This window comes from Falco punctatus (assembly GCF_963210335.1).
Source record: "Falco punctatus genome assembly, contig: scaffold_23, whole genome shotgun sequence".
Classification (NCBI taxonomy): Eukaryota; Metazoa; Chordata; class Aves; order Falconiformes; family Falconidae; genus Falco; species Falco punctatus.
In genome coordinates this window covers 2,596,677-2,624,201 of record NW_027660078.1, presented here as the reverse complement: position 1 = coordinate 2,624,201, position 27,525 = coordinate 2,596,677, and the positions used below count along the sequence as shown (strand labels likewise).

At 43.1% G+C, this 27,525-nt stretch overlaps 2 protein-coding genes across 2 annotated transcripts; both read left to right on the top strand.

Moving 5' to 3' along the window:
- LOC308058098 (ankyrin repeat domain-containing protein 26-like) lies at positions 1 to 27,525 on the top strand. The gene is made up of 16 exons (XM_080412104.1): positions 1 to 216; positions 3,616 to 3,854; positions 4,694 to 4,843; positions 5,826 to 5,859; positions 6,091 to 6,229; positions 8,162 to 8,375; positions 10,507 to 10,690; positions 11,146 to 11,292; positions 12,488 to 13,441; positions 14,128 to 14,240; positions 14,657 to 14,798; positions 16,670 to 16,951; positions 17,652 to 17,887; positions 18,646 to 18,877; positions 25,465 to 25,510; positions 27,017 to 27,525. The coding sequence occupies exons 1-16, from the start codon at positions 184 to 186 to the stop codon at positions 27,163 to 27,165; spliced, it is 3,294 nt and encodes a 1,097-aa protein (XP_080268230.1). The 5' UTR covers positions 1 to 183; the 3' UTR covers positions 27,166 to 27,525.
- On the top strand, positions 1,565 to 3,620 carry LOC308058073 (uncharacterized protein; the record flags this gene model as incomplete). The annotated part of the gene is given in 6 exon segments (XM_080412082.1): positions 1,565 to 1,613; positions 1,871 to 1,944; positions 1,947 to 1,985; positions 1,988 to 2,291; positions 2,294 to 2,328; positions 2,332 to 3,620. Coding segments are annotated over 6 exon segments (723 nt in total). The 3' UTR covers positions 2,554 to 3,620.

The following is a 27,525-nucleotide window of genomic DNA, read 5'->3' as shown; positions in this document are numbered from 1 at the left end:
TGCATGTAGTATTTTTTTTATTTTATGTTAAGATTTTTGTCACAAGTAGGGTGATTCAAGATGCACTCTAGGTGTAAATAAGTAGTATTAAGTCATACTGTTTATAAAAATGTGTGGTTTTTCACTGCAGGTGAGAACTCGGGATCTACCTTTCATATGTCATAATGAGCTGAAAAAGAAGACATGAATGGTGGCATTGAATATTATGGGGTGCAGGTATGTAAACCCAAGTATTTTGGATTGCAGTCTGATTCAGTAGGCTGTGTTATACACTAAGGTAAAGAAAACGTACCAGTTGGGGAATAATGCAGAAGGGACGTCCTGTAGGTGAAGGCTGTGTTTACAGTCTGAAGTAAAGTTGGATACAGTCTTCTTATGGTGGGGTTAAATCCTTGTCACTATGTCGGATGCTTGCTGTTACACTGATTTGTTTTCAGTTGGTTTGCTTACATTTTGAGGGGTGTTTTTCCTCTTGTGCACTTCTGAGAAACAGTGCAGCCAAATGTGGGTTTTATTGCCTGTGCAAAATGCACGTTCAAGTGAAGAGGGAGATTTGTCTATAATATGCTGATCTGTTTGATGAAACACGCCGGTATTCCTCTTTTGTAAGACAAAGATCAAAGAGAACACCTTGAAATGTGGTGACCTTTCTGAGGCTTCCCCAGCCTCCGCAAAATACGCTCTTGTTTGGCCACGTGAAGTGTTTGAAAAGGGTTTTCTCGGAGGGTATCCTAGAGGGGAATAAGGCAGGCGTCCTGCTTGTGGCGGGCGTGCGGGGCAGGGCTGCACAGCGGGGTCTGGCGTCCTCTGGAACACCCGAAGGGACAGCGTAGCAAATGATTTCCACCCCACAGCCGGGCGTCACGAGAGAGGGACGTGCCTAATTCTAGCAGGCAAAGCGCAGGACTTAAGCCTGTTGCAAGGTGGTAGTAGTTGGCCAGTGAGCTTGGGAAGGGGGAGGGTGAGACAGGTGGTGTCTGGCTGAGGTGCTCCTTCCCTCTTGTGAGCGGAGGGGTCTTTGCCGCGGGAGAACAGGGCCTGGCTGACGAGAGGAGCGCGAGGAGCATGACGGTCTCAGCCCGCTGGGACACCAAGGCTGCAGGCCCTCTTCAGGAGGCACCACGAGGGGAAGGGGCGTGTGGGCAGGACTGTGACACGGGGCAGAAGCAGTGGGAGCTGTTGAGAAACAGAGCGTGGGGACAGGGACTTGAGGGGGCTGGGTAGGGTTAAGGCATGGTGCGGTTTTCCTGCGAGCTTGGGTTCCTGATTCCTGGGATGAGGGCAGGAGCAGGCAGGTTCCCCTAATAAATCCTTTCCTTTGCACCTTGGAGTGGAATTTATTATTTCTGAAGCTTGGGTGAAGAAATAATCCTCCCTTAGCCAGTTCTCTGTGTGGTGAACGGTAAGAAGCTTGTCATGTTCATTCCCGTTGGGTTAGCTTAGGTGGCCGGGGACTGTACAATGCCAGACGGTAGAGCGCGATGGAGGGAGGAGGGTGGGTGAGAAAAATGTTGGCAGTTTTAATGAAAAACGGTATTAAAGCAATAAAACATGAAAAATAAACATGCTCTGTGACAAATGCCGGCAGTTACAGCAAGCAAGCAGGCTAAAAGGTAAAAGCAACCCTAATGCCTAGGCAAACCTAACCCAAGAAACCGCTGTCTCTGAGTCCTTCTCTTGTTAAGAAGATGGTGATGCAGTGAGCCTTTCATTTAGTGTCCCTTGATTTTTGTAGTGAAAATGGCTTTCAAAATGCTTTATTTCTATTATAGGATGAGTTTGCAACAGAAATTGCATAGATTAACTGTAGTAATTTTTCTTGATAATCTTTCTGTCTGTACCTGTTTACTTAAGGATAAATATATTTGAGAAACTATCAACTTGATAGAAAAAACAGCACATGAAAATCACACTGATAAGGCAGAAATTTTCACATCAGAAATTTCACAGCAGAAAATGAGGAATTGCACGGTGCTGACAAGCAGTTCTAAGTCCAAAACCTTGGAAAGAAAGAGATGCAAGAATGTGGGTTGAAAATGAGAAGAGGGAATTGAAAACAAGTTTTAAAAACGTTACAGCAGAACTAAAGCAGCTGCTTGGTGAAATTAATGAAAGTGGGAAAACTCCTTCCCTTGTGGAAGAAATGTCAGAAGATGGCTTCAGTGCTGAGCTGAAGAGTTCTCATGCTGTTTCATCTCATGCAACAGAATCAAGTAACAGCTTAGAAAGTAAAGGTGAATTTGGAGACATTAAACTTACGCTAGGTGGAAAAGTACCCAAAATGGAAACTGTAATCCGAGTCTTGGTGTCCTTCCTGATCAAGATAACTGAAATGCAAACATGGAAGATACCTGGAGTACAGATGAAGAAGATTGCACAAATAATATGGATGATACAAAGGTGCCTCTAGCAAATGGAAGTAGTAGAAACGTAGTGGGAGGTCCTGAATACTCCCCGAGATACAGCTTAAAACCCAGTCTTTTGGATGACATTTCTGATACTATTCCTACAATAAGACAGTTTCTCCACGTGGTGAAAATGCACTTTTTGTAACAGAGAGGGAACTTGGAAAAGACTCTGGATTTAGTGATGACTTTCCCAGGGACTGCTTTATCGACAAAATAGGAGAAGCAGAAATGGAAAGTCTTTTTGCAAATGCTCAGCAATCATACGTCATGCTGAAAAGGAATCTTGATGAAGAACTAAACCAAGATACGGGAAGATTTAAGGGTAAGGTAGGAATGCTGCAAATAGTATTCCTGGCTTTGGAGAAAGAGAAGGTACAGCTGCCAGAAGAGGTAGTTCACCTGCTACTCTTTATTCTTTAATCTCGCTCTGGATCAACGGTCCTGTTCACTTTAGCTGTTCATCATTAAAGGAGGATGCTTCCTACAAATTGGGGTTTGTTCTAATGGAAATGTTACTTGTGAACAAAGAGAGCAGTGGAGAGTTGTCTTTTTCCCCATTTTTGGAAAACGGAATGCATTATTGCTCCAGTTTAACAGCAGGTGGCACTGGGTTCCAGTGCAAGTAGTTATCACTACATTGCCTTAAGAAGAAATCCATAGAACTCTATCGGTTCTGATTCTGAATCAAAGAATGAAAATAGCTTCTGAACAGGGTCTTGACTAATAATTCATGTGCTGTGATATCTGCATGGTGTGTCCTCATTGCCTTTCACTAAAATTCCTCTTTCCTGTGAAACCATTTGTGTTTGTGGGTTTGGGATCTTTTTTTTTCTTTTCTCCCCTTGTTCAGGGAGCAGGAGCCCAGCGCAGTTCCACTTGATATTCTTTTCTGGCGGTGTTACAACTGACATTGTGCAGTCCTCCTAACTCTTTGTCCATCAGTAATGCTTTCACTTCATTGTTGTTCTCATGTTTTAAGAGACACTATTGTTTTCTTTCTAAGGGCTGTATTCTTGTTATCTTTAATCATGAGTGAATTCAAAGCACTTTCAATGACATGATACGCTTTGTAGTGTAATTTTGTGAAAAGGCTTCTCTAATGTTATATTATTTCAGGGGTAAACCCTGAATTAATCAATCTTGGATGTGGTGTTTCTGTCTTTTAGAACTACTAAGAAATACATGAAGCTTAACTTTCTTTTTATAGGTTGAGAAGGAAAAAAGCAAACGAAGAATTTCAAAAGTGCAGGCGGTGGCGAAACAGGAATGTCTTGGTAAATTAAATATACCATCAGACAACATCACTAATCGGCAAATGAAACAAAAGATTACTGTAAGGAAGAATGACTGTTTGAAAATGGAGAATGAAAACACTATAGAAGAAAAAGACAAAAAGAATTTTTCATCTGGGGAGAGCTCAAAATTGATTGAAATGCCAATGAAATGGTAAGCTAAGGAAATGATCTCTAGTTCTTATTTGTAGTACTATGTAAGTGTCTTAGGTTTTCTAATACTGTGGTAGGTGAAGTAGTTTCCTCAGTGGTGAAAGCCATAGTGAGTAGTCCACTGCTTCTCCAAAAGTGAAGAAAATGTCTTTTTAGAAAACACAACGCTCACGATATTCAAATCTATTGCCTGCTCTAAAAAAAGAAAAGGAAATAAAAAATAAACCCCCCACCCAAATTCCTGTGATTTCCTTGTCAATACTGAGGCAAAATGCATCTTCAAAACCAGAACTGAAGACTGGAAAAAGCAGTTATTTTTGTAGGAAATGGCCACCTAGAAAAGAAAAGTAGGAACCTGGGGTTTGCTACTACTCCCTTTTCTAGGTGATTTTAGTGATCTCCGTGCAGTTGGTGTTTTCCTTTTCATTAAGTTAATATGCCCTTTGTCGGGAGAGGGGAAAAGATGACATTACCAAACGAATCTCAAAAGTCTAAAGAAGGCACACGTATTTTTATGTAAACCTAAAGCAGGAGTTTTTTCCTGTCTGTCCTTCAAAGGAATCTCTGCTCTAGATGCTTTCTGTAACATGGATATTATAGGTATTCCAGCTTAACCTGGCTCTAGCTCAGATTCCACGTGTCCCCCTCACTCCTAGGGGCAGGTTTTTTAAGTACTTGGGTATCTTCCACGATCTTTGCAGTCAAGTCTGTGTTTTTATAGTAGATATTTTTTGTCTCAGTCGTTTCTGGACATCATCTTATGTCTGTTTCACAGAAATATTTTTTGTAAGCCTACTCACTTGGTGATTTACTTTTTTTTCCCCTTTCTGTTTAATGCAGTAAAATTGCCCTGAATGCCAAAGTTGCAAAGAAAAGTAGAAGGCAGCCTTCAAAGCAGAAGGCTCATCAGCAGATGAGCTCTTCCAGTGGCAATCATGGTCAAGTACGGGATGATAGCACTTCCAGTGAAACATCTGAGGATGAAGGAAGGTATGCATAAAAGGAACGTTGAAAACAAAACTTACTTAATGATGTAAATTGGCCTAAGAGCTAGAGGCAAGTTTGGGGTTTTGTTGTGTGTTGAGGCTTTTTGTAAACCTGATGCATATGAAGATTTTTGTTCTTTCTTGTGACCACACTACCTGGTGCACTTTGTGTTGACAAACACTTTGCTGTTGTTTAGAGTGCTTTGAGCATGCTGGCCAAGTTAATGATAAGGTCACTGTGCACAAATTCTGATTAATTACATGAGTGTGTGCACAGGCCTAGAAGTATTTTATGTGTTTAAAAAGGGCGAGGAGAGACTTACAGAAAAGCAACATCACTCTTTCACTGCAGGTATCTCAGGATTTTTTGCCCTGCTCCCCGCTCCACCTTTTCTCTTGCAGCTGTGTACCCTCCTGACTTCTTGCCCACCCTGAACTTACTTGTGCGGGTTGTGGCAAAGTGAGAAAAAGAAGTTGTTGACACTGTTCAGCCCTAGCTAAAAATCTGGTGTGTTATCAACACTGTTTTGGTCAGAAATCTAACACACAGCCCTGTGTGGGCTGCTGTGAAGAAAATAAACTGCATCCCAGCCAGACCCAGGACACCAGAGAATCCAAAATTACAGTTCTTTGACCTGTAGGAGAAGGATTCTCGGTACTGAAGGGAGCTAAACCCCTGGTATTAAACAGGGAATGCACGTAAGCGTATAGCTACATGTCTGTAGCTGTAAGATTTCTGTCACTTTGCGTGAAGTTTAGGGAACAGTTATTTCAACTATTTGCTTAATATTTTGCGGAAAAATTAGCCTTTCGGTAGACATTAATAGCACACAATAATTGTTTCAGTCTTGAACTATATCTAGCGAAGTTACTATACCAGATTTTAGTTTAATTCACTTCTGAAATGAGGTTTTCAAACGAACTTCAGGTATTATTCATACTGCAATGTAAGCATTCCAGTACTGAAATATATTTCTGTTTTCTAGACCTGCAGCAACAACTGGGAGTGAAAAGAACAAGGTACTGTAAAACGAAGTTCTTGATAAACAGTTTCTATCAACTTTTAATCACTTAGATGGGAGCAGTGTTTATGTAGTGATCAACCAGATGTACAAATTGCTGCTGGTATGCAGCTTTATTGTATTTGAGACAAATCTGTGGGCTGTGAAGGAGAGAATGAATCATTCATGCATTTGTAATGGTCTGTAATACTAGAAAGTGGAATTACAGAAAGTACTGTATTTTTTGTAGGTCAGCATCCCAGTGGAAGTAACTGATGACCCTGGTTTAACTCGCTCATCTGACCCAACTTCAGAGGATGTGGAATTACGAACTTCAACCTACAAGGAGGCTATGCTGCTGTTAGAACAGCTTCGTGTGGATCATACCGGTATGTTTTCAAGTCACCGTCTTCAGCTGTTACAAGTTCCCCTTAAAACATGGTTTCTTTGTATGCACTCCTAAGTATTGTTTTTTTGATATAGTATCTCTTTATGATTAGAGATCCCCCTCAAAAGCTGTGAAACTGTCACCTGACCCGAGATGTTGCCTGTATTATCAGCCAAGTGCCTTACATTATCATTGGTTCTCTGTCTAGTCAGAGCTGGAGAAGCAGTTTCTTGCAAAGTACAGTTCAGCTCCTTCTAATGCGGTCATCAAAAGTCAGCAAGAGCTTTTTCTTCTTTATATCCCCCTGATGTGGTTTAAGCCCAGCCACACCTAAACACCTAAGCACCACACAGCCACTCACTTGTTCCACCCCAGTGGGGTGGGGGAGAGCATCGGAAAGGGAAAAGTGAGAAAACTCATGGGTCGGCATGAAAACAGTTCAATAGCAAAAGCCACGCACGCAAGCAAAGCAAAGCAAGGAATTCATCCAGCACGTCCCATGGGCAGGCGGGTGTTCAGCCATCTCCAGGACAGCAGGGCTCCATCACGCATAACAAATACTTGGGAAGACAAAGTGCCATCACTCTGGATGTCCCTCCCTTCCTTCGTCCTCCCCCAGCTTTATATGCTGAGCATGATGCCGCGTGGCATGGCACATCCCTTGGGTCAGCTGGGGTCAGCTGTCCCAGCTGTGTCCCGGCCCGGCTCCTTGCGTACCCCCAGCCTGCTGGCTGGTGGGGTGGGGTGAGGAGCAGAAAAGGCCTTGGCTCTGTGTGAGCGCTGCTGGGCCATAAGGAACACATCCCCGTGCTACCAACCCTGTTTGCGGCACAGCTGTAAAACTTGGCCCCGTACCAGCGACTGTGAAGAAAATTAACACTATCCCAGCCACAGCCAGCACACCCCTCAACAGCTAATGACAAGGAGTACAGCAAAATAATGGCTTTGCTTAAAAATAATAAATAAATAAATGTATAACAGAAATCAAGATGCTTGCATATATGCACAAGGCATTATATAAACATAAGCAGCACTTACTAGGGCTCTTAAACTATGCTAAAATTTCATTAGGCAAGTGTTAACCTTGGCTGAAGGCCAAACTCCCCGCCCAGTGCTGCCACTGCCCCTCCTTGACAAAACGGGGTGAAAAAGCTTGTGGGTCAGTGTGAAGGCAGGGCTGTCACTTCCCAGTGACTGTCACTGGCCAAACAGACTCCACCGATTAAAATACATTTGGATAGTGAGAAACAAAGACCCAAAACCTGAGAAGGACACGTCGGCACCCCCCCTGCTCAAGCTCTGCTGCGCTCCTTCCCGGCCACCTCCCCAGGCAGCACGGGGAGGCTGCGGTCTGCAGTCGGGACGTAGCAGTTTCTCTCTGCTGCTCCTTCCTCGTCCCTTTTCCCTGCTCCAGTGTGAGTCCTCCCCCAGGCTGCAGTCCTTTGGGGAAAATCTCCTCCAGCCTGGGCCCTCCATGGGTCGCAGGTCCTTCGGGAAGGATCCGCCTGCTCTGGCACGGGGTCCTGCGCAGCACTGCGCTGTGGGTATCTGCTCCAGCATGGTTCTCTCAGGGGCTGCAGGGGAATCTCTGCTCTGGCACCTGGAGCAGCACCTCTCCCTCCTCCTTCGCTGACCTGGGTGTTCGTTTGCGGGGCTGGTTTTCACATGCTTTTCCCCTTCTCTGCCCGTGTGGTGGTTTCGCCCTTTCCTACGTTTGTTTTTCCTGAGGAGCTGCCAGCACGGCTGAGAGGCTCAGCTGTGCCCTGCGGTGGGTCCATCGAAACCGTCCATGTCCAGCACGGGACGACCCCTGGCTCCTTCTCACAGGGACCTTCCCGCTACCGAGACCTGCCACCTGCACCTAATGCAGCAAAGCATTGAACAGCATTGGGCAGTATTTGTGCAGCTTTGTGTCTTTTCTGTCTCAAACCAGGTTCTGCTACTTTGTTGAAAATGCAAAACATGCTTCTTGAATATGAACAGAGAATAGAACGTCAGAAAAATCAGTATAAAGCGCTCTCAAGAGAAGTAAGGAAATTGGGAGATGAAAGGGAGGAGTCACAGTTCAGAGCGGAGAAGACTCAAGATTTGAAATCTGTATTGGCTCACCAAGAAGCAGAATGGAAAAGGGATATCCAAAGCCTTAAGTATGTAAATTGTGGTCTGATAATGTATTATCTTGTCAGTGGTTTTGTTCCGAAAGACACTGATGGTGCAGGCAACAGGATGAGAAGTTTCCAGTCTTTTGGGTTTGGGTTTTTTGAATCCCGTGGGCCAGTTATGCTATGAAGTAGATAATGGGAGAGGGGAAAAACATCTGGATACCAGCTCCATGTACAGTCTTCTGGATGTTGTTCTAACTTTGTTTTCTAGCAAGAAAAGAGCAAGAGAGTGTGTATGGGGAAATCAGATTTATAAGAGAGATTTGAGAGATGTTTGGGTGGTGGGTTTTTTTTTCCATTTTTGTCCTTGCAGCTTCAGTTGGCCTATAATACTAGGGTTTCTGGTAACTCCACCCAGTGCAAGTCAAACCAGAGCTTAGAGCATTTGTTTGCTTACCTGTTTGTTTGTTGGAAAGGTCAAGTTTGGGATTGCCCCTTTCCCCACACTCCTGAGCTAGACCCGGAGGCGTGAGGTTTCTCATCGCTGTTGACATCACGTCAGACAGGGGTGGCCAGCAGGCACCGTAGGCAGTTCAGCAAGGACAACTGCAGAGCCCTGGCCTGGGAGGGGAGATCTCCTTGTGGTGATCCCCGGTGGGACGGCGTGGCTGGGGAGCGGCCCAGGCAGAGAGCGAGCTCAGCAGGAGCCACCGTGAGCTGGCAGCTGGGGCGGCCCGCAGCGGCCTGGGCTGTATGGAGGGCAGCAGTGCCAGGGCACTGGGGGCAGTGAGTGCCCACCCCTCCGCAGGGCTTGCTGAGCTGTGTCTCGAGCCCGGGGCCTGGTGTTTGGCCGCCCAGCCCAGGAGATCTTGCCCAGTCCGTGTGAGGTCGGCAGGGAGATGCCGGGCTGGCCCGGGGGCAGGAGCACCAGCCCTGTGAGGGGAGGCTGCGGGAGCTGGGCCTGGGGGAGTTGGGCCTCCCAGCGCGGGGGAGGGGGGTACGAGGAAGACGAGGCCGGTCCCAGCTTGGCCTGGGTTTGACTTCAGCAGGTGTTCAAAATCCTCAAACATCTGTCAAGTATAAAGAAGTAGTATTTTCATTCTAAGTGAATTCTCCAAGCAGCGTTAAATTTATACTTTCAAAAGTTACACTTTTTGCGAAATTACACTAGAAACTACATGTAAAGCTTTCTCCTTGCAATATACGCCATTCAAATACAAATGTTTCTGTCAGTCTTTCAAGTAATTTTAGTGGTGGTTGATTCTTGTCTTGCAGAATTTCTAAAGCAGGCTTTCAATTGGCAGTTCTTCCCTTACGTTGACACTTGATTTTTTTTTTCTTGTTCACTGTTGTGAATATATGGGAAAAAATAGTCAAAATAATGATCAAACACAAAGCAGCTTTCTTGTTTGGGTACCATGGGCACACCATGGACCGTTTTTTACCATGTCAGTGCTCATTGCTGATTGTTTCAGTTGGTAAAGAAGCTGACCTTCCATAAGGCTTTCCTTGTAAGTCAGCTTCAAAATGAAATTGCTGTAGTTTCTCCCAGAGGTAGATCCACTGAGGTTTTAAACCTGGTTTTAATCGTATTCAGCTTAAACCCCATGCATTTCTGAATCTGGTTTTGAACACTGACATCCTTCTCGAGTAAACAGAAACTGCTTGTTCTGTCTGTGGGCAGCCTTACAGAAGGCTTGCTGAAAAATTGTTGCCATAGATAAGTGGCGTGCTGATTCACCAGTATTACTTCTGGTCACTGAATCCGTAATATGTAGGCTCAGTATACTAAGAAAATGTATATTAACCATAGTAAGAGTTTATGATGCTTTGATCCGATGAGACTACAAACTCCTTTTTCAACATAATGGCTTTAATATGAAGAGGATTTATTTTTTTATGACAGAAGTGTACACACTAGTGTGCATTTCCCTGTGTAACCTTACAAAAAACTGGTAAATCAATCAATGGTTTATTTCCGTATTTTGTACAACTGATACCGTGGACAATGGAATGAAGTTAGAATTCTTTAAAAAGTTGAGAAGTACAGTAAAAATATGGAATCTGGAAACATTTAAGTTTTTTTATGGTTTGAGTTGTCTCTGCAAGTTCATCATGTGGAACATCTACTTTTGTATCAGTGCTTTTGTTTCTCAAATACTCTGTTACATCCCAGGTGTTCTTTGAAACAAGAAGAAGCAAAGAGACTCAGAGTAGAAGTGCTCTGTGAGAAAATGAGAGAAAAACTGCAAATGAAAGAAGATCAATATTGTAAAGAAAGGGAGGAGAAACAGAAACTTGAGTTACACTCAAGGAATTTAGAAATGGAGATAAGAACACTGAGAAAGCTCTTGAAACAGGTATATTAAATAATGAATTAAACACTTTCTTTTCTGCTTCTTTTCACTTGTATTCCAGTATGCCTAGAGAAGGAGGTGCTTTGTTCATGGAAGAGGCATTGGATAACTATTGCCAAATTTTGAGGGCAGTAGAGAACAGTTGGTTCACAATTGGTCTGTTGTTGTTTTGTTTTGTTGGGCTTTTTTGGCTTTGCAGTTTATTAATCCTTTTTTTCTTTTTCAGAATTTAGGTTTCATTTGTATTTCAGGCAAAGCCTGACTTTTTTCGAAATTACTACAAAACATCCTGTATTTCTTCTTCTTAAATTTTCAGAAGAAAATTAAAATTTATTCTTTATAGGTGGATTATCATAGCTGTGGGGAATCAAAAATCTTTTCAGGTATTCTGGGGAGAGTGGGAAGATGTATTGCTAGCTCTGATTTTTCTCGAGATGCAAGCAGTTGTATTACTGTAGGTTGAAGAGGAACGTGATGAAACACAGACACAGCGCTCTCAGGAAAAGAGGGCCAGAGCCCTTCAAGAAGGAATTTTGAACAACCACCTTGGGAGACAAATGGAACTAGAAGAAGAGACAAGAAGATCTATAGGAAAAAATTCAGAGGTAAGCAGATATTTTTTTTCGAATAATTCAGATTTCACCATATTTGTTTTAAAGTCATAACAAATCTTATATAACTTCCCGTGTTTCTTGATGGTTTATTTACTGTTTACCGGTGTAACTTAACTGTGTAAATACCTTTCCTGTTTTCTCTTACGTCTTTAAAAGTTCTGGAAAGCAGCATCACTCCTGTATGTACCTGAATTACTTGTGCAAGTCGGAAACTAATAGAACACACTATTTACCCCGTTTCTTAACCTATCTGTTATTTGTCATTTCACAGACATTTTATTATCACTTTTTAGGGTTTCTAGCAATGAGACACCTAGCTACCTATGTCAAGGTTGACCAGGAAGAAAGTTGTTTGACAGTGTTTGTGTTTCCATTCCTTCTTTTTTTTTTTTTTTTTTTTTTTTAGTTATTCCCTTATTGAACTTACTTACTTCAAGTATGCCTTTCTTTTCCACCTCCACATACTGAAATTTTATGATCGAATATCAACAATGAATTCAACTCTCTGTAGGAGTTAGAGTAACTGGAGGAGAAAAAGCAACCATAAACACTGTATTCAAAGAGATCTTGAAAAGAGTTTACTGAATTTCCTGAGAATGTGCAGTGCTTGGAAGCCTTGTTTGTTCTTGGCTGTGCTGCCCAATAAATGTAGGGTGAATGTGTTTAAGTCGAAAAAAGTTAAACATATAATAAAGAGGGAATATACAGGACTATTGCATTCCGGGGGTGATTGAGTTTCATAGCTAACTTCCAGTAACACAAAAGGATAAGTGTTCAGAAGACATTTGAGAAGGAAAATACCCTTTCTAGCCTTGTTTTTACCAGATCTGTAGCACAACTAATTCAACCTTAAAGGCAATATTATAAAGGCATGCACATACAAGAAAGCACTGTCATTTTAAAAGCTTTACACTTGAGATGTTTTAAATAATTTTATTATTTGGTTGTAGGTTTAAGGGGGTATTGTGTATTTGGGATGTTCATTTAGGTTTTAAGGATATGTTGCACTTCCGTTGTGTACGTACATTGTACATGTGCGTGGGTTCACAGAGTAGCTTATTGCCTGAAACTTCATCCTTGAAGTCATGCTTCAGTATTAGAAATGTTAAAATGCAGTTTATTGCTGAAGTTTTTTTTGTAGATTCATTTCCCAATTGGCTCTTTATTCATGTTCCCTGTCATTCAGGAATCCAACACTGAGAGAGAAAAGGATCTGTTGTACAAGAATCAGTTACTACAAGATGAGATTGCTGTGCTAAGGCTAGAAATCAATCAAGTAAGACTTAGGCACCAGGAGGAAGAAGGAAAATCTTTAGAGGAAAATAAGACCTTGAAAGAAAAAAATGAAGCTCTCAAAAAGGAACTTAAACTGAACAAGGAAGCATTAACACAAACGGTTCTTCAGTACAATGCACAGCTGGACTTACTAAAGACAGAATCTGCAGTGCTGACTTCCAGACTTGAGCAGACAAACGAAAGCAAAGACAGACTAGAGACAGAAATCAAATCATTTCATTCCCGCCTGAATGCTGCTGTTCAAGAACTTGAACGTCATCGGTCATCAGAAAAGGATGCTGAACAAAGATTTCACAGAGAACGTGATGAATGGCATCGCTTGCAAGACAAGCTCCATCATGACCTCTCCGACACACAAGAAGCCAACAAGAGCTTGTCTCAGCAGCTGTGTAAAGCTGAAAGCAAAGCTAATAGGCTAGAAAATGAGCTTCACCAGTTGGAGCAAACCCTCAGAGAAAAAACTTTGCTTGTAGAAATGACACAAAAAGAATTAAGTCAAGCCCAGCGTCAGGCAAAGGAATGTGATCGTGCTCAACAACTTGAGAAAGATCCAGTAAGCGAACTTGTAATAAAACAGGAGTCCTTGCAGGAGCGATTGGCCCAGCTCCAGAGTGAAAACCCTTTACTGCGTCAGCAGCTGGAAGATACACAGAGCAAGAGGATCATGAAAGAAGAAGTAGTGAATGATGTGCAGGACCGGTTTAATGATACTCTGAACAAACTCAGAGCTGATAGGGAAAAGCAAATTTATCTCATAGAAGAGCAAAACAAGGATTTAAATGCCAAGTGTACTGATTTAAGGGAACAAGTCTTCGAATACGAGACTGACAAAGTAGAAAGAGAGGTAAAGGATATGCTTAGAAAGAACAATTTAAAGTTTGTCCATTCTTGAAATTATTTTGTTTCTACAGTGTACCTGGTATGTTATGTGCATGGGACCAAAGAATACTGATTTGTTCTGGTTTGTTATGTTTCTCTCGGAATTGCGGAAGGTTTTGGCAAACGGGATGTTAGTCCTCAGATCTAAGCAGAGAGCCGAAAAAAGGTATCCAAGTCTAAGCTTTGATCAAGAAAGGTGATTCTTCTTACTTAGTTCATAAAATGTTGAAGAACTCCAAAAGATCAGATTCCTCCACAAGCCCCTGCCTGCTGGTTGGTGGAAGATCCCATGAAAGCTTTAGATGGGTCAGTGTTGGCCCATGAAGTGCATTCCTACGTAATCCCTACTGTGAGCAGAGGCACTGCCAAAAGTGTTCTCCAGCATCTTTTCCACCTTTTTGTCTAGAAGAGGATGGCCTTTGCTTCAGCGAGGGCATCTGTTTCTGTAGTTACGTATTGGTCTGTTTGATGTGAAACCTGAAGGGATGGAATATCCTCAGGAATTCCGTCCCGTGGCATTCTGTGGAACGTGGCTACCGGATAGAGACGTCCGGCAGCTTCTCTGTGGAGAGCGCCAGATGCACAGACGGTACGTAGGTATTTTTCCTGTGCTCTGTGTGTGTGATACATCTTTCTTTTCTCTTTTGAAAGTGCGAGAGTGAAAGAAAGGAGGTGAAGAAGCTGGTAGAGTTGAAACACGCAGTTGAACTACGTCTGGACCAAGAAATGAAAAGAAACCTCGATCTGCAGAAAGACTGTAAGAGGTACGGCTTTTTAGCGTGGTGAAGAGGTATCCCTGCGTAGAAGTCATGTTTTATTGAACTGTAATGTAAAAAATAGGTGTACCTAACTGTGAGCAGATGCCAGCCTCGTGTTAGTTCTTGCAAGGTACTTCTGTACACCAGCCCCTAGTTTTCAATAGCTGCCAAAACAACTGCAGATGCAGGTTGCCCTGCAGTTCTCCGGGCAAAAAGGGAGTCTTTCATTCCTCTTTTCAGGTGAAATCTGGACTCTCCAAGCGTATGTGGCACAGGAATACTGGTTTTTCCTGGTAATTCCTGGTGTGTCAAGCATGTTAAAGATGAAGCAAGCCGTGTCTGTGCTGTTTACATGAGAGTATGTGAAAAAGTCCAGTTTTGTTTCTTTGCTTCATTGTTTTTGTGCCTAATTTGCTGTGCAGGTTGAAGAGGCTGCTGAGCAGAGCTACGAAGGAACTAAGGGTGTATGAGGCGAGAGGGGGACTGTCCCAGCTGAATTTGCAGGGAGAAGTGAAGAACGGGTATTCTGAAATGGTCAATGAAGCTGACAGATTAAGAGCAAAGGTGAGCTTTGCTTTGTTTGGGTTATTTTGGTGGTGGTGGTTTTTCTTTTGGAACCTCTGTTCTTTCTTCGTACTTCTTTTCATGTTGTTGACTTTGACTTTTGTTTTCTTGGCTGTATTTCTGAAATTATTTGGCTGGTTTTTGATGTTCCTTCTATGGTCACAGTAGTAGGCGACTGTAATACTGATGTAGCTCTTAGGGGTAAAGATGGAAGTGTTACGTACACAGCAGTATCTGCGAGGGCGCATCAGGGGTAGGCTGTCCTGCAGAGGAAGGGCAAAGCAAGAGCCACAGCAAGGCTGGCAGGGTCTGTGACCACACAGGCCAGGGATCAGCCCCACAGGCCCTCACCAAGAAGAGCAGAAGAGTTCTGGGGACAGTTCTGGGGACAGTAAGCAGAGTCCTCCAAGAGTGCAGATCACCAGGCCGGTCCATAGGGATGGGCAGGTCTGCAGTCCTACTGGGACGTCACGTCCATGGGTGAGGGCCAGGGCTGAGAGCAGTGAAGGCCCAGCACAGGCCTGGCTGCAGCTTGAGGCCGTGGCAGCATCGTCGGGCTCTGACGGATGCATTCCCTCTCGGAAGAGAGGGGAGTAACGCCACCGTCACTCGGAACAACTCTGTGCAGTTGGCCTTGCCCAAGGTCACCCCCTGAAGCCTGTCTCAGGCACGAGTTGAGCAGGAGGCAGGTGGGGGTTTGCTTTTCGGAATGGTGTCTTTGCTTCGCAGGGCACGATGCAGTGTGAGGTGATGCAGAAAAAATGAATGCAGTAACTTATTGCTTACTAGTAGCTGACTCAGTCCGTCTTTCCTGGTCTTGGAGACCCAGAAACGCTTTTGAGGTTGCTCTGGCTGTTTGGTAGCATGGAACCTTTTATCTGCTTCTCCGCTCATTTGTTGCTAAAGTAGCTGTGTTTCAAAGTTATGCTCCTTTTTAGAAGATACTATTGTAGAATGAGTCAACTGCCTTGAGAGTGGCTCATTTTTAGTTCACAGGTTAGCAGCATATTTGTGTTCCTGTTGGAAGAGTTATTTTGAATGACAGGGAATGGAATTACGTTTCAGCAATTTTAAATAAGTGTAAAGTTTCTACGTATTTTAGAGACTTTCAAGTGTTGACTCTGGTGGTTTCCCCATCTTTTTTAAAAATAAAAGATGATGGGATATCATGTTTTATGGTTAATAGGTATAGACGATGGATGTTTCTGGAGGGGGAAAGAAGGGGATAGAAGCTGTAGTTGACCATTGGGACCTATGGGAAGTCTGATATTTCCTGGAAATCTTTTGAAAACAAACCGTAGCTTTGACCTAAAGAGACTGTCTTCTGCCACCACTGCTGCAAAAGCGGTGTTCTGAACCACTATTTCCAGATCTATTAGCGTAATGGAAGGAAAGGGTATCCGTTTCTTGTCTTGTCAGTTCTGTGACGAAGCTTTGACCGTGTGACAGCATGTGACAGTTCCTCTGAAGCATGATACATGGGGCTTTTTTCTGATGAAACCAGAATGTGGCTGTGATGTAACTGGGTATGGGTGTGTTTGATTTCCTATGATCGTATGAACATCTCGCAGAAGAATAGCCCTAGTGCTTTTCAGCCTAGCCCTGCGGGTGTAATGCCGCTGGTTTGGTACCTCTTGGTCTGTGACCCACTGCAGAACTGAGGAAGGATGGGAACCTGAGGAGTGCTGTCAGAAATGATGTGAAAGCTGTTCTTGTTTTAAAAGAAGAGCCTGGTTTCGCTTTTGTTTTAACACTGAATCAGCAGATGATAAATACAGTGTTGATGGCCAACTCCTTTACCAATTTTCACAGATTTGACTAATTTTAGATCCCTCTGAGTTCCCTGTTTTTTTCCCCTTTCCTGTCTACAGGTTGATGAACTTTCCCAGCAGCTGGAGATAGAGTCTAAAAAAGGCATGCAGCTAGAAGCAGAAAATCATGATTTGCGAGAGGAGTTGTCCACCATGCGTGGGAGCCATGAAAAACTGGAAAAGAGCAAAAGCCAGCTGAAAGAAGAGGTGGCTAATCTCAAACACCATATGGAGACTAACATGGTGGATCGCAGCCAAATAGAACAATACAAAAGAGAGGTGGAAGAACGAGCTGCACAAGAAATAAGGCAAAAACTGCAAGAAGTCAATCTGTTTTTGCAGGTAAGTTAATTTCTTATGTGTGTCTGTTATAGACTTCTGTTTTGGTTGTCATTTTTAGGGGTGGTGGTGGTGCCTGATTCCATGTGTTACGCTGTACTTCTGTTTTTCCTGAAGGGCAGTGGGAGAAGGGAATATGGTTGGGCAAGATGCTTTCATGTGCGTGCAGTGTGCCTGCAGGCCCTGAATCAAAAACTTGCCCGAGGTAGGTTTTCATTTTGCAGTTCTTGGAGGGGTATCACTGCCCACTGGTCTTGTTCTCATTGTTTAGGTCTTGTTGTCATTGTTTATCCTTGAATGGGTATTGCAACTTAAGAGTTGTCACAGCCAGCCATACACATCTTCCGTAGTCATTGCACAAGGGGCAACGCTCAGAAAAGAAGTCACCAAAGCTGCAGGGTGGGGGCTGGGGGTGCGGCATCTCCATGATTTCTTTGAGGAATGCTATGCCCTGTCCTACAGAGATAGTGTTCTTCCATCAGTAGCTTTGATGAGTAATAGTGCTAAGATGGGGGTTCTTTCTGAATGAAAAGAATCATTTGGTGTGGTAGTTCCAGGGTTGTGCCCTGGTCGCTGATGGCAGTGAGGAGGCACAGTTGCCTCGCTGAATAGAGCTGGGCCCTTGAAACTGGGCACACGCAATTGACTGGCGAGGAGAGTTCTCTTTTTCTTTGCGGTGGTTGAAAGTGTGTATCTACTTCAGATGCAGGCAGCCTCCCAGGACAGATTAGAACAAATCAGAGCCAGTCGTCATGCTTTGCTGACAAACCAGCTAGAACACAGAATTGGAGACCTCGAACGTGAATTGGACAGGATAAAAAATACCCAACGAGACAGTATTTTTCAAAAAGAATCCGCACAGGCAGAAGCGGAAAAGTACAAAGACCTGTACCTGGAGGAAGTTAAAAATGGAAGATGCCTAGCAAAAAAACTGGAAAGGTAAGTCCCTGCTCTTTTGGGGTGATAATAAGATACTACTTTTTCCTCAAGCAGTTTTCTTCATTAAATACCTTTTCTACATCTGGTCAGCATTATGCATAAGATAGCATATTTGTGATGAAAGTACCTTAAGGGTCCCCCCTGTTCTTTGGAACTATCTTCATTTCTCTTCAGTGTTCCAGCAGTAACAGCACCGATCATGGGCGTTAATAGGATATTTTTGAAGTTGAGTTTGTTTTACCAGGCAGCCTTTTTGCCAGTCTCTAATCTCCTCTTCTTACTCTAAGTATGGCAGAAAAGATAATGTCATGTCCTTTACTGCTTGAATAAGGATAGGCCCTTCAGAGAACGGCATTTGATGCTATGAAGAAGAACAACAAAAATCTTTTGGCTTCCATTTTAGTCGCATGTCATAGGTTTCAGCTTTCTTTGGGAAAGGAAGGGTAGCCCAGAGTTCTTATGCAGGTGATGTACCTTTCAGGAAGAGCTGTGTAAACACACGGTGTGCACAGACTGCTTTGAGGCCTTAATGCTGAGAAGCCCAAAGTATTGGTTAACTCTTGCTGCTTCTTGCAGGTAGAGTGACTACTTAGAAATAGGCTCTCCAAAAAAAACCCAGATCCAGTTATGGAGATTTTTTTGGACTCTCTTAATCCCTTCCACTTTCAGAAGTCAGATAATAATCAAAGACCTGGAGGGTAACTTTGCGGAAGTCTTATTACCAAAGATAATTCTTTGTATGCTTCTGAATGTTTCAGAGCTAATGAGAGACTAGCAGAAGCCAACAATAAGCTCCTTCAGGAGTGCCATAGAAGCAAACCTTTAACTGCAAGCAGCGCTGTCAGTGGTCCAGTTCTGTATTCAACTGAACTGGGACATATTAGCAACAGTCCGGCACTGAATAGAAGTCTAAATCTAGCAGGAAGCTTCCTAACCCCGACCGTGAATACGTTACCATCAAGAAACAGAGTTGAAGCCTATGTGGCTAAGGTAAGCGTTTTTAAATACTGTTCTCAACTAGTGTTGAAGAGTATCTGTAAGCAAGGTTGTGCTTTTCAGTCTAAAGTTAGAATCCATTTCTAGTTCCAAACCATATGCTCTGATATGCTAAACCAAATTGCTCATCAAAACAGTACACAACTAGGTGGTAGAAACGAAGACTTTTGGTCATCAGGGTTATACAAATTTCCAGAAGTGCTCAAAGACCAAAAAATACTGAGATCTAAATGACAGACTGCGTAACAACATTCTTTTGCAAGAGAAACTGTGATGAAGAATACTGTGGCATAGGAAGCTGCCAGAGAAGCTCTTCAGTAAAATTTAGTGCTGATGCCCCATCCCTGGCAGTGCTCAAGGCCAGGCTGGGTGGCGCTTGGAGCAACCCGGTCTAGTGGAAGGTGTCCCTGCCCATGGCAGGGGGGTTGGAACTGGATGATCTTTAAGGTCCCTTCCAACCCAAGCCATTCTGTGGATGACCTTTTTTAAAACAGTGAACTTTATGATGAGTGCAAAATCCCATCAGACATCTTTCTTTGAGACACCTTTTCCTCCTTCACTGATGTTCATGCTAGCAGTTTCTTCACCGGAACTTGTTTTAGTACAATACCAACAAAGGGATGCTTCAAAACTAGGATGGTATGAACAGGACACGTAACTTCTCACTTGAGTGCGGGACGTATGCTGTGCATAGGAGGCATTTGATTTTGTGGGTCCTGCTATGTGGTGTTATATGTAACTGCTCCTCAGGAAGTCTACAGAGCTTTCTAATTTGGTAAAAAGCTGCAACCTCTGCATACCTCTGGTCAAAGTATGCCCTGTAATTAGCAGTCAGCATGATAGCACATCCCTCACAGACGTAATATCACGTAAATGTGATATCATGAGAGTTGGAAACCAGATGTCAGTCGTTGTAATCCGTTTCCCACCTAGCATAGGACTGAGGCATGGGCAAGCTTGCCTGTTCAGTCGGTGTCTGTCCCTCGCATATTCTGTTGTTGAATGAATGTGAGAAGCATTCGCTCACTTTTAAGTCTATCTCGGTTCGGTGGTCCCACCTACACTGGAAAGAATCCATTTAAATAACGTGTCTGCATACTGTGCCTGGCTTAAGAAAAAGAAAAAAACAAACCAAACAACAAAACAAAAATGGACAAAGCGGTGTGTAGGTAGTGCGTAGCAGCGGCAGTTAAGAGATGAACTTTTCTGTATCGTTGCGAATGTGTTTTTTGTGTCAGAGGGGTGGACGTAACGCTGCATAAAGAACGTGGGAGGCAATTAGTACTGTACCACCTGCAGGGAATATTCTGCACGCAAGCAGCAGAAAGGAGGCGAAATTCAGGGATCCACTACAAAACTGAAGTAAGGAGAAAGCCAGGACAAGGGAACAAGAGGGACAGGGAGCAGGGAGCACGTGAGGGCAGGGGAAAAAGAGAGAGAGATGGGAGCGAGATGTTACAAGAAGAAAAAGGCAAAGGAGGAAACCATCCCCCTTCTAGGAAAAAAGCTGTCCTAGTTTAAAAGAAAAGGGTTTAACAGTTGTGGTTTCTTTTTTTGAAGAAGAAACAGGAAAAAAAGAATAACCTCCCTGTTACTAAATCCAGCTGCACATCTCTTTATGATGTTTCTTCCTGTAATCACCAGTTAGGGAACAACTGAGACTAATTGTAGTGGCACTGCCTGTAGCCTCAAGTCACCTGACGTTCAGTGTATTCAGGGAAGTCTTAAAACCTGGTCTTCTCTGGAGTCCTTCAGAAGAAAGGAACTGAGTTCTCAGAGGTGCAGTAGTTGCTAGAGGACTAGGTGAGTATTTCACTTAGAACTGCGGGCTTAATTGTTCTCAGTCGGGTGCAGTATGTCATGTGCATAACATGCATCTGAGAAAAGAGGATTGAATTGGAACGTAAGACTTTGAAGTCAGGAAGTAACAAAAGGGAAAAACTGCATGTATCCCTCTGCATACAATAACGGGTGGCAAATCTCAATCAGTTTCCAAATGCAAAATCACCAGATGCACAGTCTGTGCTGTCATTTCCGCAGGAGTCCCGTGCCATTCAGGAGGCAAGTTGGAGCATGAGGGAAGAAACCAGAGATTATAGTTTTAGTCTGTTTTGAAATGCTTTGCTGGTTGTGCTGCCTGGTATTCTGTCTGTTCAGCAGACTGTTTCAAAACAGAAGAATTTCTCTGACACAGCCCTTTCTTCACTTCACTGTTTACTTCAGTTATGCCTCAGTTTTGTTTTCCCACTAACCTGGTTCCCTTCTACAGAATTTGCCTTGCCTTTAAATTCAGGATGCGCAGTGCTGCCTTGGCTGGAGATGACACATGTTTCTGCCACTGAAGCTCTAAATGACAGGGAGTTAAGAAGCTGAAATTGCAGTGTGCCTCAGGCAGTCCTTTGAGGCTTCTTTTTTTAGTCAAAGCTCTCTGCAGATTTGGTGTTCCTTGTGGTAGCTTCCTCAAGGTGAGAAGGGCTATTGGAAGTAGGGAACATGCCAGCCATTCTGAAGAGGGAGATGTTTGTGTGAATTTCGTTTGTGCAGAAGCTTTGAAATAGCTTCAGGGGCAAAGAGGTGAAAATAGTTCACACTGCTGTTATTCAAAATGATGGTATTCATTGGTCCTGCAGCTGTTGGAAAAAACCCTGGTAAATGATGCTGACAAGAGGAAGGAGTGCTTCACTAGCAAGTGGACACAGTTTCTCCTTTAGACTTAACTAAGGAATTTGGTGTTTAAAGGCTTGAAAGATTGCACCGTTTTCCTAAACATTAAGCATGACTATCAGTGATTACACATAGAGCCGTACATGTTGAAGATGGTCATATCACAAGTTCAGCAAAAAATGAGCGTGTTATTCTTAAAAAAGCATAAAGAAATGTGTTCCATTACAGTATAGCCCCTTCCCCTTTATCAAATATATACGCTACAGAAATGAATAACCTTGAAGTGCAAAAGGATCTTTAAAAATACAAAAAAAGTTCATATTGGCACAAGCTTATTAACCAGTAGAATCCCAATCACATGCAATGTCTTTGGGTTTTTTTTGGTGTTTTTTATTTGTATTAGAGCTTCAGTAATGTGGAATAAATTACAAGTACTTGACAAATTCTGTGCATGTAATTAGACAGTGACCGTAGCAACTAGCAATTCAGTATTTCAGACCTGCTCCCTTAGTCCATAGACTAAGGCAAGGAATGTCTCCTGCAAGTGCTGCAAGGAGGTTTTGGGACTGGAGTCCTGTTGTTAGGTTTAACAAATGTCAAGCTTAAATCCTAACAGCTGTGCCAAAGGCTGGTGAAAATGAACATGGGTGTCTTGACAGACAAGAACAGTGAACTCTGCAACCAGGGTGAATCAGTGGATAAATGAAACCAGTTTAATGTGGGAAGGGAAATGTCTGCTTCCTACTTCATCTTCCAATTTCTGTTCCATTTCTGATTTGGCTTTCTGCACTCTTGTAGCAGTCTTTGTTGTTAGCTTTTTTACTTGCTTCATTTACATGTAGGCCACGTTCTTGTTTCTCACTGAAGACCTGTGAACTTCAGGCTGTTTTTCTTTCTTTTTCAGCTCCTTCATCAAAAATCTGTCCGTCTCTCTTCTCTGCAGCCAGATACATGGCAAGGTTTGCAGCCAGCATTGTTTAATGTTGGGATGGTATTTTATACTGGAAATGTTGTCTGTTTATGCTGTTAGGTTTTGATTAAAACTTACTGATTGTATTCACATTTTCCTAACACTGCGCATATTTTGAACTTTAGTTTGTCCAAGTGAAAGAATGACTGCTGCAGGGGACTTCTCTGCTTTATGTATTTGTAATGCAATGGCTTCTGTGGTAGTTAACCATCTGTGAGATGTAATGCAATGGCTTCTGTGGTAGTTAACCATCTGTGAGATGTAATGCAGTGGCTTCTGTGGTAGTTAACCATCTGTGAGATGATAGTCTATGGATTTAATCTGTTATGATGGAACTTTGAGCTTTAGGAGTAGGCTGGTTTACCCTCCTTGCCACTTCTGATATACAAAAAGTTCTTGGTGGTCGCAGCAGTTGTGTCTAGGATCTCAACTTCAGAACAGTACTGGTACTCCAGACTCGGAGCATCATCTCACGGAGTCTTACAGGATCCAGCTTACTCTGTGCTAAAGCAGCCTGTGTGGATAAGTAGTAAGTCAACACCACTTTCTGAAAAAAGAACTGTTGAGAAGGTGCCTGCTGCAAGTGAACACCTGGTGTGTTACCACCTGAAGAGATGTGCAGTGAGGTGAGAAGTGCCTGCTCAGGAGGTTTGGGACACTCAGCTGTGATGCCTTTCCCAGGGGTTTGGGGGGAAGGAGAAAAGTGGAGGCAAGTTAAGGTCCTCGGAGGTGTATTTTGCCTGGCTCTTCATTATTCCTTTTTCAGAAATCAGTGTGTTGGCTTTACTTCCACCTATTTCTCTTCCCTCAGACATGGATGAGAATCACAAAGACATTGATGGAATGAAGAAGAGGAAAACAAGACCTTTTTCTTCTCTTGATTGATTTGTACATGTTGCAGAGGGTCCTGTGGACCTTCTAGTCATTGTGAAGACTCAGGAAACCAGGGAAAGTGGTTTCTTCTAACACCACTAACTACTACGTCTTTGCTTGGGATTGGTCCTGGGTTTGGGCCGTATTTTGGTCTAGGCATTAGTTTTCCTGCTTTTTTCTGTTACCTGTGTCTCGTCTCAGGAGTTAGGGGGTCCTTTCTCCCCAGAATTTTGCTTCTGCTTGTACCTGCTTGAAAACAATTAGAGATTTGGGGGGTCCTTTTCCATTGTTCATGCAGCTCTGTTGGCACAGAGTATTTCAATGAAGTATCACAGAGTGGTGCTTCTCCTGCAGGATCTAGTGAATGTGGTCCCAGCTATCCCTGTGTTCCTGGAGAGAGAGCCCTTCCCTCCGCTTCGCTGGTTTACAGCCCCGCTCCTTTGACCCTTGCAGTTACTGCCTGTTACTGCTCCTCTTGTGAGGGTAAGCAGAGTGGTTTCCTTCCTGAGGCTCTTGCTCTCTCTGTGCTGTTGAGTACCCTGTGCAGTGTTTCCGTTCTTCTTGTTGTTGTTATGCTGCTAGGTGGGTCTGCTCATTTCATAAAATAAATGCTCCTTCCCCCAGGAATTCAGTACTAAAATCAAGAGAGTCGCAGAATGAGTGAGGGGAAGGGGCCTCTAGAGATGATCTAGTCCAACGTCACCCCTGCTCAAAGCAGGGTCAGCCACAGCAGGTTTTGTCACTGTTCTGTCAGCCAGGTGTTATACATCTCCAAGGATGGACACTCCACAACCTTTTCTGGCAACCTGTTCCAGTGTCTGTCCATGCTTACAATTTTTTTAAAAATAATAATTGTAAAAATCCTTGTGTTAAAATTTCCTCTATCTGGATTTGTGCCTATTCCTCTTGTTCTTTTGCTTGGCACTGCTGAGAAGAGTCTGGCTCCATCTTCTGTACTCCCCCCACCAGGTATTTATACACATACATAAGGTCCCGCTGAGCTTTCCTGTTCTCCAGTAAAGAAACAGTTGCAGCTCTCAGCCTCTCCATATAGCTCATGAGGTCCAAGCCCTGCAGCATCTTCATGGCCATCGTAGCCCTGGAAGCTGTATGATACGTGTTTTGAAATTCACTTCTGCGTGTCACAAATTTGATGGAAAAAATGTAGGAGTAGCAGGTATCATCAAATGTAAACAGCAGCATATAGCGCTTGGACTGTGACTCTTAAATTAAGAGATGTGATTCCTTCTTGTGAAGGCTTCTGAAGGCAGAATCGTAAGTGAGAATAACTTAATTGGTAACAATACCCACTTTCTAGGGGAGAAGAGGCATAAGTGCTTCTTTGTAGTGATCCAGGCTGATTCCAGCTACATAATAAACCCCACAGCACTCGCTGCGTAGAAGCTGTAGCTGTGGTTATCTTTTCTTAGTACACAGTTTGCAAGAAAAAATTGTGTGTGCTTTTATGTTTTTATAAATGCGTGTCGTGGTATTTGCAATAACAATAAAGAAGTTTTGGCATCATCTGTAGGAGCTCTTTCAATTTCCCATCTTAAGGTGGAGAAAAGAAGAATATTGGCACACGCTTTTTTCTATACAAATGGTGTATGTCAATCCTGCAGCAGCTGCTGGTGCAGCTCTTCTCTCTGTGAAGTTGCAGAAGCCAGCCTCAACTGGCTGATTTGTCCCTGTGGGTGGCATTTGTACCTATCTCGGCATGTAGCTGACATTCTGTTCGTGTGTTTGATGATAAACTTCAGCCATACCTTCACTGCAATAACTGCGCTAGGCTTTCTTGCTTTCTTCCTGTGTATTTTGTTAAATGCCCAGTAATAATCCAGCTGGTGAGTTACAAATTGTTTTGTTAACGTTGCTGAGCAATGAGGCAGCTGCAGCCCGACTGACCAAAAGTTTCTCTTCAGTAGAAATCAAACCCCAAACCAAGATGTGTCTATTTGGAATTATATTTTTAGGTTTTCTCTCATTATGTGTGGTTTTTAAGAATGTTTTAGAAGTTTAATATTAGAAAAATGTAACTGTTAAAATATTAACTGTATTTTCTGTATAATTCTAGGTACGGCAGGAACTAGATGAAAAAATCGCTAAAGAACTTAAACAAGGTAATGTGTCACTATGTTAGGGGCATTTTTAAGGAAAAAGAGGAGTGTTCCTGACTCTTGAACATAATGGCTTGAAAGCTGTGAAGTTCCTGTGCTAAGCACAGGGAGGTTTTTCTGCTAGCTTTCCAGTTTAGACTTGAATGTGAAAATTTCCTGCTTACCAAAAGATTGTGTAGAATGTTATGCAGTTGCCTGAAAAAGACAAGTGCAGAGAAAACTAACCCACTTCCTCTACACGGGTGCACTTGGCGTAAGCTGAAGTCACGTTTTTCTAGAGTGAATCCTTGAGCACAAACGTCAAATGTAAAAGAAGCCCCGAGAGAAGACGTTTATAGACTTCAGCCATCACTGCTTCTTCCATGTGCATCAGTTGCATTCCACACTAAATCATACCGTGCACTTCTCTGCTGTTGGACCTTGGTTTTTTGCCATTTCTTATTCATTGCTTGTATTTGTAGCTTATATGTTGCAGTCTTTTTTGAATAAGCAAGAAAAATGTAATCAGTGATATGAAAGATACCCTTTCTTTGGGAAAAGATCATTTCATAGCACTTAGGCAAACATAAGATGAGTTGAATGCTTTTAACACATAGCATGAAACATGCTCTATAATATGAGGCCAGGTGTCGAAAGAGGAATTCCACCTGTTTCAGGGTAGTCGTTCCTCCAGAGTCACTGCTTTGCTTTGCAGTGACTGGTGCTATTTCAAAGCAGGTAGCCCCTGCGAGAATTTCCTTCTGTTCCTGCATGCTTTTAGTAATACAGAGAGTGTTCAGCTGTAGCTTCACAGCTCGTTCCATGTGTCCGAATGGACACAAAGCCGTTGCATTTCATCCGTGTGCATTTTGAACCTGACTGTGCATCTGCTAGGTGTCATAGAGTGCGTTTGGTTTCAGGACCTTGTCTGAAAAACGTGGCTGGAGAAGAACAGGAAAGGTGGGCTTGCTGTCATTGAGTATGTGTTTTTGTGGAGGAAAGAGGGTTTTGCCAGGGTGAGTTACAAAGACGCCCCTCAAAGAAAGTGCCAGGCTAGGAGACTTGTCCTGGCCTGACTGCACTGCAAAGGTGTTTGCGTTTTCACCGGCGGATTCTTTTTAAGTTTGTCACAGAGAAGGCAGAAGCTGGTTTTTAGGAGTAGAGTTCCAATAAATCACTGCTTTGAACATTCAAGGAAAACAGATACTGGAGGTTTGAGAGATCTGCAGGGGGGCTTAGTTTAGCACTGGTGTAAGCCGGAGTCATTTGTGGATTCCCTGAAGACGTTCGCTGTGTAGCCTATAGAATTTCTTTCACTGGCTTTAGAAATACTGTTGACTGGTAAGCAAATGTGGAAAAAGATTGTTTCTTCCTTTGTGCGTAGCCCTTTGATTGTTACGATCCCTTGGAAGTTTTTAAATCTCTTTCTGGATTATAGTCTCTCCAGTTATCCATGATGTTTTCATAGTGACTGATTTGGCCCTGTCTAGTGTAAAAGCAACACCGGAATCTTGTTTCTCTTCTCCCTAGCCACTGCTGAACTTGAAGCTGGATCTGCTGGAGCTTCTCCCATGGTATTTTCCGATGGATCTTCAAAAAGTATCCACGTTGACCAGGATCCCCTTTGCAGGGCAGTACAGGAGTACCGCGATGTTTTAACCAAAAATTACCTGATTTGAACAAAATGCTGGGAAAAAAGCTCCGGAAAGGATTTTGTTTACATAGCGCGTCTATAGTTTCTCATCCCACAGTTCAGATGTGCAAATGTGTTTATTGCAGTCCGAATGTGAATTCTATTAAATGGATGTCAAGCACATTGCACTTGCCTGTTGGTTTATTGATGCATAGGTGTTTTATTTTGCACTCACCATAAGAAGCACACCTGTTTTTTTCTGACTAGCAGAATGACTCACCTTGATTCTTGAGCGTGACAGAATTGTCAGAATGTTTCTTATCAACGTAGAAGCTTTATTTTTTCTCCACTGATGTTCTGTGTTTTAACGAAAGCATTCCCTTTGTTCTGCTTAATCCTTTCACCC